Source organism: Rhodnius prolixus, unplaced genomic scaffold (genome assembly GCF_049639745.1).
Source record: "Rhodnius prolixus isolate KJV_2025 unplaced genomic scaffold, Rpr scaffold_3, whole genome shotgun sequence".
In the NCBI taxonomy this organism is placed as follows: domain Eukaryota; kingdom Metazoa; phylum Arthropoda; class Insecta; order Hemiptera; family Reduviidae; genus Rhodnius; species Rhodnius prolixus.
The window spans coordinates 3,976,144-3,991,611 of record NW_027411603.1 but is presented as its reverse complement, the minus strand read 5'-3'; the positions used below and the strand labels follow the sequence as shown (position 1 = coordinate 3,991,611).

At 35.1% G+C, this 15,468-nt stretch overlaps 1 protein-coding gene across 6 annotated transcripts in view; it reads right to left on the bottom strand.

Moving 5' to 3' along the window:
- Fas1 (fasciclin 1 Fas1 domain-containing) overlaps positions 1-15,468 on the bottom strand; it is a 174,327-nt gene that overhangs the window by 23,738 nt on the left and 135,121 nt on the right. For 3 of the 6 annotated variants that reach the window (XM_074126621.1, XM_074126620.1, XM_074126623.1), the window contains exons 3-6: positions 14,309-14,490; positions 7,836-7,966; positions 7,640-7,736; positions 5,455-5,487 (exon numbers count right to left, since the gene is read on the bottom strand). In XM_074126621.1, the coding sequence (XP_073982722.1) occupies positions 5,455-5,487; positions 7,640-7,736; positions 7,836-7,966; positions 14,309-14,490 (443 nt within the window). The remainder of the gene's footprint in view (positions 1-5,454; positions 5,488-7,639; positions 7,737-7,835; positions 7,967-14,308; positions 14,491-15,468) is intronic. The other 3 variants (XM_074126624.1, XM_074126625.1, XM_074126626.1) reach the window with 1 other exon arrangement.

Here is a 15,468-nt window from a genome sequence, read left to right as displayed (position 1 = left end):
ATTTTTCTATTGCAACTAGACGCCTACTCTATTCATAATTGCCGAAGAATTCACTGGATTTTCCTTACAATCTAAATGCTATTTCTTTCATAGACACCTCTTAGATCAATCTTAGTAAGTGAAACTTTTGCGCGTAAAATTGAATTCTTGTTATGAACTGCCATCTGAAGCTTTCCTCTAAAAAATGACCTTTCTGCATCTTTGAAATATCTAAGGACATTAATAGTAATGCTGGAATTTCAAGCTAGTAGAAAATAGTGTTTATATTTCCCATGTTTTTCGAAATTGGATGGAAAATATTGTTCTCTGTAATTCATTATTATATACTGAAATAAACCTGTACTTTTTTAAATTATTTTATTTCTTGGCTTTCTCTTGTAAGAACATCTAATGAGAGTTTGGTTATCTTCAAGTGGACGAGCAATACTTATAAGATCTAGGGAAGATAGCTTCAAGGAGAGGTTACAGTTATTGAAAAGAATGCTCTCCCTAACTAGAGACATCTTGGAAAAGCTTTACAGGAGCGCAATAAGTCGATTCCAGGAGTGGTTATTCCTAACTGTCGACGCTCACTTAGTTTTTTTGACGTGAATACGTCTTTAAATTTGCTATCATATGGAGGCAATCCGAAAAACCTAATGATAACAAAATCGGGGGATACAGTTTTTGGCATTATAGTTTCGAATCTATCGTCTACATCCAAAATTAAATTAGACCACTGGATAGCTAAAGGATCAAAGAATTCATTACGATAAGCGAGGACTGTGACACATCGCGCGCGGAGGAGGGGGAAGCGCCGCCATTTTGAGATCATTTTGCTGCGTATCGAGATTTGCAATTAGGATAACTTTTGACTCGGAGGAAGCTATGATGTTCGTTTAAGTTTTAATCGTCAGCTGTCGTCACAATCTATCGATTGTATATAAAACATTAGTGTATAATAGTGACATGAATAAAATAAAGGTGTTAGAATAAAAAAATACTATCAAAAATATATAATGTCGGCCTATACGCGTCGAAAAGCCAAAAGCAAATACAGAGATCGTATACGGTTGGAAAGGGCTTATCAAGTACAATCGAATGGTAAAAGTCGCAAAGCCGGTGGAGTCGCCATATATCGCAACATCAATAGTTTCACTGATTGTAATAGAGTTAACATTGACATTTCGGAAATTTATTTGGAAATGAAAGACGCAAAAGCTGGTGATGTCTGTCTAGTAAACGAAAAAGGCCAATGGCATCTTCAAATTCGTACTCGGGTGGGTGTATATCCATCCGGGCACAGCGTTAGCAGAAATTAAACTCTTTGTGTTACGATCGTTGTTAAAATATTCCAAAATCATCTCTAAAATTATACCCGATTAAGAGCCTGATCTTACTACACCAATTATGATAGTTGGAGACTTTAATGTCGATGTCTCACTAAACCGCTCATTGCCCGACTTCATGCTCAGCGAGTTCAATTTATATTATATTGAAACTTTTCCAACAACGTTAGGTAATACCTATATTAATTTAACGTTTACCAGAAATCTCGATGTATCTTGTATGCCATTTGTGTGGTACTTTTCGTATCAAAGTCCTATAATTAATAAAGTTACATTGTAACACAGTAATTATTTGTTTCCTTGATTTTATCCTAAATACATACGAGGGTCGTTTGAAAAGTCCGTGCAAAAATAAAAACTACTTAATTTTTTGGGGTAAACCTTTTTTATTTTTCAACATAGTCTCCTTTTAGGCTTATACACTTCGTCCAACGCTGCTCTAGTTTGTTGATCCCTTCCGAATAATAGGATTTGTCCAAGTCTGAAAAATAGCCATTCGTTTCTGCAATCACCTTCTCGTTTGAATAAAATCTTTTTCCCGTCAGCCATTTCTTCATATTGGGGAACAAATAGTAGTCCGAGGGAGCCAAGTCTGGAGAATAGGGGGGATGTGAAACGAGTTGGAACCCTATTTTCATTAATTTTGCGACCACAACTGCTGAGGTGTGAGCTGGTGCGTTCTCGTGATGAAAAAGGACTTTTTTGTGGGCAGATCGTGGGCGTTTTTCTTGCAGCTCAGTTTTCAAACGGTCCAATAACGATGAATAATATGCCAGGTAGTCGATGAGGATTATTCCTTGCGAATCCCAAAAGACAGTCGCCATAATCTTTCCGGCGTTTCATGTTGATGCAAAATATTATGTACCTGTTCATTAGAGATGCCTACAGCACTAGCAATCTCACGCACCTTCACTCTTCTGTCATCCATCACCATATCATGGATTTTATCAATGATTTCTGGAGTAGTAACCTCAACAGGGCGTCCAGAACGTTCAGCGTCACTTGTGCCCATATGGCCACTCCGAAAATTTTGAAACCACTTATAAAGTGTTCTAATCGAAGGTGCAGAGTCACCGTAAAGTTTATCAAGCTTCTCTTTAGTCTCCTGAGGCGTTTTGCCTTTCATAAAGTAGTGTTTAATCAACACACGAAATTCTTTTTCGTCCATTTTTTGAAAATCACTCGACTTCCTCGATTCAAACGAATGCCAAACACAAAGAAATAGACCGATCTGGCTGAAACTTGGTGTGTATTCTTCCAAGAGATGCTACTAACTAAACATAACCTCGATACGCGCCAGTGGTGCTATCTCTCTGACTTTGCACGGACTTTTCAAACGACCCTCGTAAATAAAAATATTTTATATAAAAAATATAACCCGTTACGTAAACGTATTCACGTACAACACACGGCCGTGTCCATGACACAGCTACAGTAGAGATTTTTTTTCCCAAAAATATTTCTCCAAAGAGAAGAACTCAATACAGAAAATATGGTAACATTACAACACTTCTTGGTTCATTGCAAAAAGTATTGCAATACGAGTATAACTTGAAAATATAAATAAATATATCGCTAGAAACATTACTTTTAATAACTTGTTGACATTCAACAAGAATGATTTAGATAAGGTGACCCCTCCCAAGCAATGATATAGTGGAAGAAATATGCACAAGTTTATAACTTCATCACCTGCAGCATGTGTGAACTTTGCCCTCTAGCAAACTGTAAGTTTTATTGTTAAAGTTACTCAGGGCTGCCACCCTATTCAGAATTGTATTCAACATTTTCCCTTATATCATTACCCAAGTTCGTGAAAAAACTGTTTATATTTTCTCTTAACCTACTATATGTAGACAGGAAACGAAATTCTACTTTCTCTTACTTCATTACTAAAAAAAGGAGCATGGCGATCGTGGCTTTATTCCGACATTGAGTTATTACTGAAAATATACATTATGAGGTGCATTGAGTATTAAAAAGAAATAGAAAAAAAATTTAAATTTTAATCTCACGATGCCAGAAATTTAAATTACGTCCAAGCAATATGACGCAACAAATAGTTGGCAGTTGATACATTTCAATTACTGCCAAATTTCGAATCAAAATATCTCGCTATGTAATGAACAGAAACGAATGAAATTTTGCTAAATTGTAGAGTAAATGTATGACTACAAATGAGCGGAATATCAACCATTTCCATTGCTATGCAACGGAGATACAAGTGGTTGAAATTTCGTGGTTTGTCTTTACTGCCAAATTTCGAATCGAAATATCTCGCTATGTAATGAACAGAAACGAATGAAATTTTGCTAAATTGTAGAGTAAATCTATGACTACAAATGAGCAGAATATTAACCATTTCCATTAATATGCAACGGAGATATAAGTGGTTGAAATTTCGTGGTTTGTCTTTACTGCCAAATTTCGAATCGAAATATCTCGCTATGTAATGAACAGAAACGAATGAAATTTTGCTAAATTGTAGAGTAAATCTATGACTACAAATGAGCGGAATATCAACCATTTCCATTTATATGCAACGGAGATACAAGTGGTTGAAATTTCGTGGTTTGTCTTTACTGCCAAATTTCGAATCGAAATATCTCGCTATGTGATGAACAGAAACGAATGAAATTTTGCTAAATTGTAGAGTAAATCTATGACTACAAATGAGCGGAATATCAACCATTTCCATTGCTATGCAACGGAGATACAAGTGGTTGAAATTTCGTGGTTTGTCTTTACTGCCAAATTTCGTATCGAAATATCTCGCTATGTAATGAACAGAATCGAATGAAATATTGCTAAATTGTAGAGTAAATCTATGACTACAAATGAGCGGAATATCAACCATTTCCATTGCTACGCAACGGAGATACAAGTGGTTGAAATTTCGTGGTTTGTCTTTACTGCCAAATTTCGAATCGAAATATCTCGCTATGTAATGAACAGAAACGAATGAAATTTTGCTAAATTGTAGAGTAAATCTATGACTACAAATGAGCGGAATATCAACCATTTCCATTTATATGCAACGGAGATACAAGTGGTTGAAATTTCGTGGTTTGTCTTTACTGCCAAATTTCGAATCGAAATATCTCGCTATGTAATGAACAGAAACGAATGAAATTTTGCTAAATTGTAGAGTAAATCTATGACTACAAATGAGCGGAATATCAACCATTTCCATTGCTATGCAACGGAGATACAAGTGGTTGAAATTTCGTGGTTTGTCTTTACTGCCAAATTTCGAATCGAAATATCTCGCTATGTAATGAACAGAAACGAATGAAATTTTGCTAAATTGTAGAGTAAATCTAAGACTACAAATGAGCGGAATATCAACCATTTCTATTGCTATGCAACGGAGATACAAGTGGTTGAAATTTCGTGGTTTGTCTTTACTGCCAAATTTCGAATCGAAATATCTCGCTATGTAATGAACAGAAACGAATGAAATTTTGCTAAATTGTAGAGTAAATCTACGACTGCAATTGTGTGAAATAACAACCATTTCCATTAATATGCAACGGAGAGATATTTGATGATTGTTAGGTTTTGATTACATATAGTAAGAATGAGTTTTAAATAAGATGCTTTAATATTCTGTTTAGGAGAATGCGAATTATCTAAATATATACTTTCTGAAGTCTTTTCAAGTTTTCAACTGGTCGCAAATGACTCCTGCTGATGGCTTTATAGCTAGATTAAACTTAGAAAGCTATAATTTTACTGCAGAGGCATGTTAGTATCAAGATCCACCTTCTCACATTTTACTCTACCTCACTCATTGAAAATCTTAATTTTCACAAAAGAAGTTTGTGATTATCCCCCCTCCACCAGATATTAATACTAAAAAAACAAACAATTAAAATAGACCAATATAGACACACAATAAACATAAAGGTGTAAACAATGGTTAAACGGATGTAAGGGAAGTTATATCAATGTAATAGGAAATGTGATTTCGATACAATTTGATCTGAGCTTATTTTAAATTTGCAAAAATTTACTCCACACTGTGTGACAACGACGAGCTAGTGAATTTATTTTTTTATTAGCTTTGCAGATAAAAAAACAAAATGGTCTCCGTGTGAATTCTTAATATTCTATAATTGCTTACCTGAAAAACATACGTACTTATGTGTCGTTTATTCTGAAAAAAGTTGGGGTAAGTTAAACTTTTAAAGGAACTTTAAAAAAAAAAAAAAAAAGTGAAAAAGATAAAGCAAATTTCGTTAAACAATTCGTTACAAATTACGCTGTGCGCCACAAATAGCCTAGCGGTTATAGGCTAGACCCGCAAAGCTTAGATGTATTGCGGTACTAGTCTAGGCCTTGCATTCTATTTAATGGTTAATATGAGGGAATTTATAGTAAAGTCTGTTAGGCGGTTATAGGCTAGACCCGCAAAGCTTAGATGTATTGCGGTACTAGTCTAGGCCTTGCATTCTATTTAATGGTTAATATGAGGGAATTTATAGTAAAGTATGTTAGGCGGTTATAGGCTAGACCCGCAAAGCTACCATGTATTGCCGTACTTGTCTAGGCCTTGAATTTTATTTAATGGTTAATATGAGGGAATTTATAGTAAAGTATGTTAGGGGGTTATAGGCTAGACCCGCAAAACTACGATGTATTGCCGTACTAGTCTAGGCCTTGAATTTTATTTAATGGTTAATATGAGGGAATTTATAGTAAAGTATGTTAGGGGGTTATAGGCTAGACCCGCAAAACTACGATGTATTGCCGTACTAGTCTAGGCCTTGAATTTTATTTAATGGTTAATATGAGGGAATTTATAGTAAAGTATGTTAGGGGGTTATAGGCTAGACCCGCAAAACTACGATGTATTGCCGTACTAGTCTAGGCCTTGAATTTTATTTAATGGTTAATATGAGGGAATTTATAGTAAAGTATGTTAGGGGGTTATAGGCTAGACCCGAAAAACTACGATGTATTGCCGTACTAGTCTGGGCCTTGCATTCTATTTAATGTGTTAATATGAGAGAATTTTGTAGTACAGTATGTTAGGCGGTTATAGGCTAGACCCGCAAAGCTAAGATGTATTGCGGTACTATGCCTTGCATTTTATTTAATGGTTAATATGAGGGAATTTATAGTAAAGTATGTTAGGCGGTTATAGGCTAGACCCGCAAAGCTAAGATGTATTGCGGCACTAGTCTAGGCCTTGCATTCTATTTAATGTGTTAATATGAGGAATTTATAGTATGTTAGGCGGTTATAGGCTAGACCCGCAATGCTTAGATGTATTGCGGCACTAGTCTAGGCCTTGCATTCTATTTAATGTGTTAATATGAGAGAATTTTGTAGTACAGTATGTTAGGCGGTTATAGGCTAGACCCGCAAAGCTAAGATGTATTGCGGTACTAGTATAGGCCTTGCATTTTATTTAATGGTTAATATGAGGGAATTTATAGTAAAGTATGTTAGGCGGTTATAGGCTAGACCCGCAAAGCTAAGATGTATTGCGGCACTAGTCTAGGCCTTGCATTCTATTTAATGTGTTAATATGAGGAATTTATAGTATGTTAGGCGGTTATAGGCTAGACCCGCAATGCTTAGATGTATTGCGGCACTAGTCTAGGCCTTGCATTCTATTTAATGTGTTAATATGAGGAATTTTTAGTAAAGTATGTTAGGCGGTTAAAGGCTAGACCCGCAAAGCTAAGATGTATTGCGGTACTAGTCTAGGCCTTGCATTCTATTTAATGTGTTAATATGAGGAATTTATAGTAAAGTATGTTTGCTAGTCGCCTCCGTCCACGACACCTAATCTGGTAGTTGGACGTAAAGCCTGCCTAAAAAAATAGGCATTACTTTACAAGTACTTTTTTTTGTAACCATTTTTCAATACAAAAAAATGCAATTCTTGATTTTCTTCTTACGGGGAAACTGTATCCGCAATGTGATCGTAATAATACGGATTGGTCTGAGCGTTTCCTTCTAAGTTTGAAATGACATCCCTAACAGTTCAAGTGAGAATCCTGCTTCATTGAATTAAGGAATAAATTAAAGAAACGGAAGAAAAAAATCCTCGGAACAATTTAAATTAGACACGTGTTTGCAGTTAACAGATATAAGCACCTACAAAAGTACAGAATAGATATCAGTAATTGTTCAGTAAAAATAAATAAATAAATAAAATTAATTAAAAAGTACAAAATTTAGCCGCACAGCTGTGAATATTAAACAGCTGATTAAAATTTACAAAAATAATTGACTGCTAATTAAAAAATAAATAAATAAAAACACTTTATTGCTAGAAAATAGAAGTCAATGGTTACCTGGAAACCTTCATCAACAGGTATGAAAAATGTAAACTTGCCAGCCTCTGTGAATACCCTCTTCTTGTCGTTCACGTTCACTCGTTTTCTAAACGATCTGGGGATACAAAGAGAAGAGAGAGAGAGTGAGGATACAAATTTAATTATTGGGGAGAACCAAACAATTGAAAGAACATCAACAAAACATGATGATTACCTGACACGATGATTTTTTAAATCCAACTGTTCAGAATGATTAAGAAAGTCATAAGCATTCGGATTGTAGATCTGGACATCTTGACCGGTCACTTTGATTGGTTCCAACACACCGTCCAGTACGTGCAATACCTGTACATTAAACAAAATGAAGATTAAAAAAAAAAGGTCTGCAGTGCTTTTTTGATTGTGCCTGTTGTGGCATGCATATTTATTGTATATCTGATTGGTTTTCACAGACTTTCATCCATCATCAGAGGTAGTTGGATGTAAAGCTCGCCTGAAAAAATAGGCATTACTTAACTGAACGATTCGTTATTTTAGAATGATTCATAAAATTTGGTATTAAAGTTAAAGAATTTAGAATTATAGTATGAGAATATCGTTTTATAGCATTCACATCAGACTTTTCACCCTGCCTTTACCAAACATTCTTCAACAAATCATGAGCCCTTAGTGTTAGTTAATCCCGGTTTAACTAAATTTCTTTAACAAATTACACTGGCCCTTTTTTCCAACCTTAAACTCATTCTCTCAGTCTAATCCTGCGTACTGTACAAAACGACGCTCAAGTCACGTGGCTTTATTGTTACCGATCTGATCTGGCTAGATGGTGTTTGGTGGCTAACTAATTCCCTCCTTGTCAACTATGGAAATTGTGGAGTTTTATTTTTTTTAAGCCTGGCTCGGAAAACCCAATCCTTCTTTTATAGTTTGTAAAATAGGACCATCTACGGTTTTGTGTTGATAGATGTGATTTCTTGTTTATATTTCACTGCGCTTTGTATAATACATTCATATGACCCTTCATTTCTGCAGCTGTCGTCAAACTGTTTTTCTTTGAACTAAGCATTTTTACTAAATATTTCGGAGATTCTTATAAAAATGGTTAAATGGTGGCAAAAAGTCCAAATTATGAGTGACGTTCGCCTCCCAAAACTTTGCATGAACAAACTGTCGGAGTTAAGTGAAAATGGCCGTAATAACAATACTAAGTATAACTGGCTTACGCAATTAAGAGAGAAACTGGCCACAATTGGAGCAACTTTTATATTGGAAAATAAAAATTCTAACTCTTTTAAATCTGATTTAAGGTGTATATCTGAAAGAATCAGGAATCACACTTTGTCGGAAGATATAAATTTAGTTATCAACTCTCGCTTCAATAGTAATTATAGATTAATCAGTAGTCTGACAGGAATAGAAAACTATTTAAAACTTAGAAATAATGTGAGCAAACAAAGTTTGATTATCCAGCTACGATTGTGCCAGCCTAAATACTTCAGAGTTTTGTTTAAAGGTGAACTGCATCGCTTTGGCGAAGATAACTGCCAAATTTGTAATTTAGAGAGTGCAGACGACCTTTACCATTTTCTATTAAATTGTCCCATGTATAGGAATAGTAGAGAGAAATATCTTAATAAATATATCTGTAGCAATAGTGATCAGATTTCAAATGTTGCTCGGTTGTTAGAAATCAATGATATATCCCAAATTAACGATATTTACCATTTTATTTGTCAGGCTTTAAAGATTAGAAAATTTATTATAGATATGCAACAAATAGTGGATTGATTTCTGAAAACACAGATGGCTCTTGCCCTTGAAAGATGTGTATACATGTGTCTATGCATCCAGTATATTATATTTTATTTTCTTTCTACTATTTCAATGAGGAACACTCTGTTAGTTATTATTTTGATTCTATTTCTTTTTCTTTTATTTTATTATTATTGTTATTATTGGCTTCAGTCATCATTTTTATGTATAATAATAAGTAGTATTTTAGTTCTTAAATAAAATAAGTAATTAATTGTATTTAGTTTTCTCTATTAGTAATGATTCTTTTTCTTTATTAATAAATTCATTTGCATTGTTATTTTCTTTGAGTATGTAATTGTAATATATAATTTGTAGACCAGACTCACTGGCTGTAAAATTTTGTATTTTAAAAGCCAAATAAATATCTAATCTAAATCTAATCTACTAAATATTTCGTGGCTTCACTGTAGGTTCTCTAATAGAACGAAGCGTCTATCCTAGAATCACTTTTCTTGAATAGACCTTTTCTTTAAGGCAAGAATCTCAAGCAAAAGCGATAGCGTTTAGACAGTTAATGGGATAAAAAAAATCGTTTAAGAGACTCTTAGCGATCAAAAAATGCCAACCGGAAGTACTGCCCCCACCGAAAGAATTATTAACTAATTTTAGAGTTTTTCTCAAAGATGGCTCCACGGTTTCCTTTAAATATATTTTTCTCATTACACTAGCGTTGGTTGGTTTTAAACCTTTTATTTGAGAAATTTGGCCAAGAAAAATTAAGAAAGGAGGAAAATATTCTTCTTCTAAAGTACCTTTTTCAGTAAAGTGTACGGTTTAACGTGTTTTAGTCGAAGAAATCTCCGAGTTTTTCAGAAAATTCTAAAAACCGGAAGTACTAGCTTAAAGAACGTATTTCTTCTTCTAAAGTACCTTTTTCAGTAAAGTGTACGGTTTAACGTGTTTTAGTCGAAGAAATCTCCGAGTTTTTCAGGAAATTCTAAAAACCGGAAGTACTAGCTTAAAGAACGTATTTCTTCTAAAGTACCTTTTTCAGTAAAGTGTACGGTTTAACGTGTTTTAGTCGAAGAAATCTCCGAGTTTTTCAGAAAATTCTAAAAACCGGAAGTACTAGCTTAAAGAACGTATTTCTTCTTCTAAAGTACCTTTTTCAGTAAAGTGTACGGTTTAACGTGTTTTAGTCGAAGAAATCTCCGAGTTTTTCAGGAAATTCTAAAAACCGGAAGTACTAGCTTAAAGAACGTATTTCTTCTTCTAAAGTACCTTTTTCAGTAAAGTGTACGGTTTAACGTGTTTTAGTCGAAGAAATCTCCGAGTTTTTCAGGAAATTCTAAAAACCGGAAGTACTAGCTTAAAGAACGTATTTCTTCTTCTAAAGTACCTTTTTCAGTAAAGTGTACGGTTTAACGTGTTTTAGTCGAAGAAATCTCCGAGTTTTTCAGGAAATTCTAAAAACCGGAAGTACTAGCTTAAAGAACGTATTTTTCACGTTTCGGATTTTTGTTTTTTGTTTTGAAAATGTCTCTAATGTTCAAGAAAATGTGTTTCTCTACACTTGGGTAGGTAGATCAAAAGTTGGTATTGAATTGAAGATCCATTCTGGGCATTTTGAGATGTAAACTTATGGATTCTCACACCTCAGAAACTCGAAACTGTAGCACAGACTGGAGTGGGTTGATTTTTCTAAATCTTTAGCCACGAAAATTGTTAATGTTAAGTCTTTCAATTAGTTTCGTGTGTGAAAATGGCTATAGATGTTATAGAAAGTTGAAATTAGCAAAACATTTAGTAAAACAAAACAAGATGGGATTATTTTTATAAAAAATGGGAGAATAATTTTTAAAAAATCTTATAATGGATTTTTATTCAAAGCAGGAGCTGTCTTTTAAAATGGAGCTGAATTAATTAAGGACACGCAGAGTTAATTTATGTAATTGGCCAGCATCTAATGGGACATTGCATTAACTAAATTAAAACAACAGGTGGGGGGCAGATATTACAATTATTATTATTATTGTTATTCACATTTTCACTAGGGCAAGAAATTTAATGAACTTCTTGGAATGACCGTGAGATATCGCTGGAATCGCTCAATTTTCATTAGTGCAGACCGTTTATTAGGGGATTGTACTCATATAGTACGTAATTATGCGATCCGCATTCACCATAGGTTCTATGTACGAGGTGTGTCTATTAAATAAAGAGACTATTGCTGTAAAACATTTTATTTTAAATTTATACATATTTAGTTATTATCACCTTCAATATACACCCCTCCCCTATCTCTACAACGCTCCATGCGAATTTACCATTGTTCAGAAACAGTGCTGTAAGTCTTTTTCTGTGAGCTCCTGCATGAGGCTTGCCCTTTTTACTTTCACCGGACTTCAACGGACTGAAATCCTGTTCCTTTTAATGCAGATTTGACTTTGGGGGGGGAACAGATCTAAAGTCACATGGAGCCAGGTCAGGCGAATAAGGCGGATGGCCTAGAAACTGGGATGTTGTACTTGGCTAGGAAACGTCTTGACAACCAATGCAGTGTAGTCTTGATGGAGAACCCCGTGACTTGTGCTTCCACAAATCGGGTCGTTTTTTTGTCCTTACTCTTTCACGGAGTTGAGCAAGCACCTCACCGGTAGTAATGTTGATTAATTATAATAGATATTTTGCGTCCGTTTTGGGCTTGGAAGGGCGACCCGGGCGGTCATCATCTCCCCGACGACTTCTCGGCCATCTTGGAAACGCTTGAACCACTCCAAAAACTTGCGCACGTGATTAACATTCATCACCCATAAACTTCTTTTAATAAAAGATAAGTTTCAGTAGTGATAAGTGGTTGGTACATGTTTGGTCTCCACATTAGAGATTGGGGAATTACGCACACAAATAGAAGCTCTCAACCCTTGTGCAATGCCCGTTTTTACCTTAGATAGAGATTCAAGACTTCAGTACGAGCATGATTTCCTTTTGTGCAGAATTCAAAGCTCTTGCATCTCTAGTTAACTGGAGCCGTTGCATACGTGAAGCCGTGCATGATTTTTGAATGAGCACAGAATGCTCTGGTAATCTGTAAGCCCCAGAGATTGCAGCAGAAAAAGTCGCTTGCAGTGTACTATTACGACTTTGTAAACTTTTGGTTGTTTTCGACGCTGCGCTCGACGTGTATACATTGTCAGTGTCGTAATTTTAATTCTGCACACTGTTGGGGGAGGGGGTTGAAAACTAAATTCCACGCTTAACTGGTTAAGACGTCTAGGAATGTTTTCTAGAAGGTCCTGGAAGAAAGAGATGTATTAGCGGAAGTGGCCATCCCCACGTAGAATGCTGCCTTGCGGTTATTTGAAAGATTTTTCATTTCCTGGAAGATTCAATTAAGAGCATTTTTGGGGAAACGGGTGAGCCGCTCCATACTAAAGTACTACTTCAGTATGATGTACGGTGCTTAGGTCCTGTTTCCGGTTTCGAGTTTGAATGAAATCCCATAACTGGAAGGCCCATTTTTCTAGATGGAGTTTTCACTCCTCTGGAAAACAGTTTCCACAGAGAACTTCGTTATACTATGAACTCGTAGACGAACGAGATTCGGAGTCTGGATAGATGTACAAGCCAAGGATGGTTGTAAAAGAAAATCAAGTTAGTGTTAGTAACCAGACTATTTGTACCAATTTGGTATTTACCAAAGTTACGTTCGAAAATCCGTGATCAAAATTCTTAACCTTATTACAGATTTAAGTTAGAAAAAAAAAAAATAAATAAACCTTGTCAGTATTAAACTTAAGATTAGAAGATCTGCAGCGTAAACGGAAAATCTAGTCACCAGTTTTCTTTGGAAAGGAAAGACTTTTCCTGTTAAACTGTTAACTAGAAAAGTTAGCGGCCGTAAAACGCCTGGAATGGACTTAACAATCTGGGCCCGGAAGGAAGCCCGCCTGTCGTTAGTGGCTAAGGTGGGGAAAATTGGCCAACAAACCGCTTCATCACTTACTTTAAGTTTAATAACATCGATTCAATTGAGTGACATTAATTTGCCGTAATTAAAAAAAATTTAATCACATCTCATTAATTTAAAATAAAATTATTAATTAAATTAAATTAAAAAAAAAGTGGTGCGAAATTCACACGATATTCTCTTGCAATTTTTAAAGTTTCTCCTAACTTCAGGAACACTAAGTTTACAACAGACTGTACACCTGTACATTACCATGAAATGGTACTTAACGGGAAACCTACTCCCTCTCCAGAACTACAAATAAAAGTTAGGCGCCACATTAGTCGAGCGGTTATAGGCTAGACCCGCAAAGCTAAGATGTATTGCGGTACTAGTCTAAGCCTTGCATTCTATTTAATGAGTTAATATGAGGAATTTTGTTGTGAAGTATGTAAGCGGTTATAGACTAGACCCGCAAAGCTATGATGTATTGCGGTACTAGTCTAGGCCTTGCATTTTATTTAATTGTTATTGTGAGGAATTTAACATATATTTAAGTATGTTTCACCTTCGTACATGACACCTAATTTGTGATAGTTGGACGTAAAGCCGGCCTGAAAAAATAGGCAATTAAAAAGTTGGTAAAACCGTACATTTCACAGAAATTTAACTTTACAGAAAAGCCAATAATATTACCTCCCGGGAACTTCATAAAATCAAATTGTTTTAAAAAAATGGTACACACACACACACACACATACATAATTTGGAAATTTTCCTTTTTTTGGAAACAGCTGATTTCAAAACCGATTTTCTGCTGAAAACTCAAATTTAAAAATCTGCACAATTACAATGCTTTCTCTTACTATTATACAGTAGAGTGTGAGAAAGTACAAAAAGAAAGTGAAAGATCGTAGTACTTCCGACTTACACGGAATTAAAATGATTCAGTCACTAGTGATGAAAATACATGATTTAATTACCTGCTTCTTGCCAGCCTCTGTCAAATGTTCAAAATTAGATTTTGCCTGCACCACTTTAGCATTGTTAATGTAGATCTCCTCGCGGCCATTTTGTTTCACCCGTGACACCCAGAGTGGTGGATTTCCTTCAGACTCTGAGGATACCTTATCGGGTAGTCCAGATAATGTTTGAGCAGAATTTACTGAAAAACCAAAAAAAAAAAGTCATGGAATTAGGGAAAAAAAGGAATTACAAATATGCTGCACTTATCCGAAACAGATGCTTTGTTTCTACTTGCAGTTAAATGTGCATACTAAGAGCATATTTTCTCTAAAGTGATATTTCAAAGTAATAAGCGCATTAATATTTCTTCCCCTTAAACAAGTAAATCCTTATTTACCAGCTCCAAAAACAAAGTAAGATAATATTCTGGAATGTTTCAAGCAAGACAATCACAAAGTGACACCATATTCCTGCCAGGGTTGGAGTATAAATGATTCTAGGACCAAACTACAGTAAAATATCCCAAGAGAATCCTCCTGTTCTGACAGCTAACAAAATACAACTACATCAACCCTAACTATGCCCCCACCCAACGCAGAACTTCTGCTGGAAACAAAAGAAGTCTGAGAAAAATGTTTTCCCATTTCTAACCATGTTAACTGTAATCAAAATATCGCTACCTTTTCTTTTTCCGTAAATATGTTGATAAATTTTCTTTTTTGGTAACCATTTTCATTCTCATGCAAGATATAATAACCTCGATGAGGACTTTTTTTTTGCGTTTATTTTTGCTACGAGATCAGCGCGATGGCACTATAAGTAACAATGATAACAGAGTAACTTAAATGAAGCAAACGAGTGGAGAAGTTACCCAATTGTAACACTCCAAAATATTAGACTATTAGTCCCCACTCTCTTCACTTGAGGGCAGATCACGAGGCCACACTGTCTCTTAAGGCGTCTTGTCCGGGGTTATCAGGAAGAGTTCTTGAAGAAAGATTTTTAGCTAGAGGATTTATATGAGATTGCAGGTTAAAATGAAGTTTACTGTATCGTGTTTAATCGTGATTTAATGGGCGATAAAAGGAATGTTAAGATCAGTGTGTATAGTCCAGGTTGGGAGACATAAAATGGAGCGTTTACTTATAGTTTGAAGTATTTTAGATTGAAGAAATTG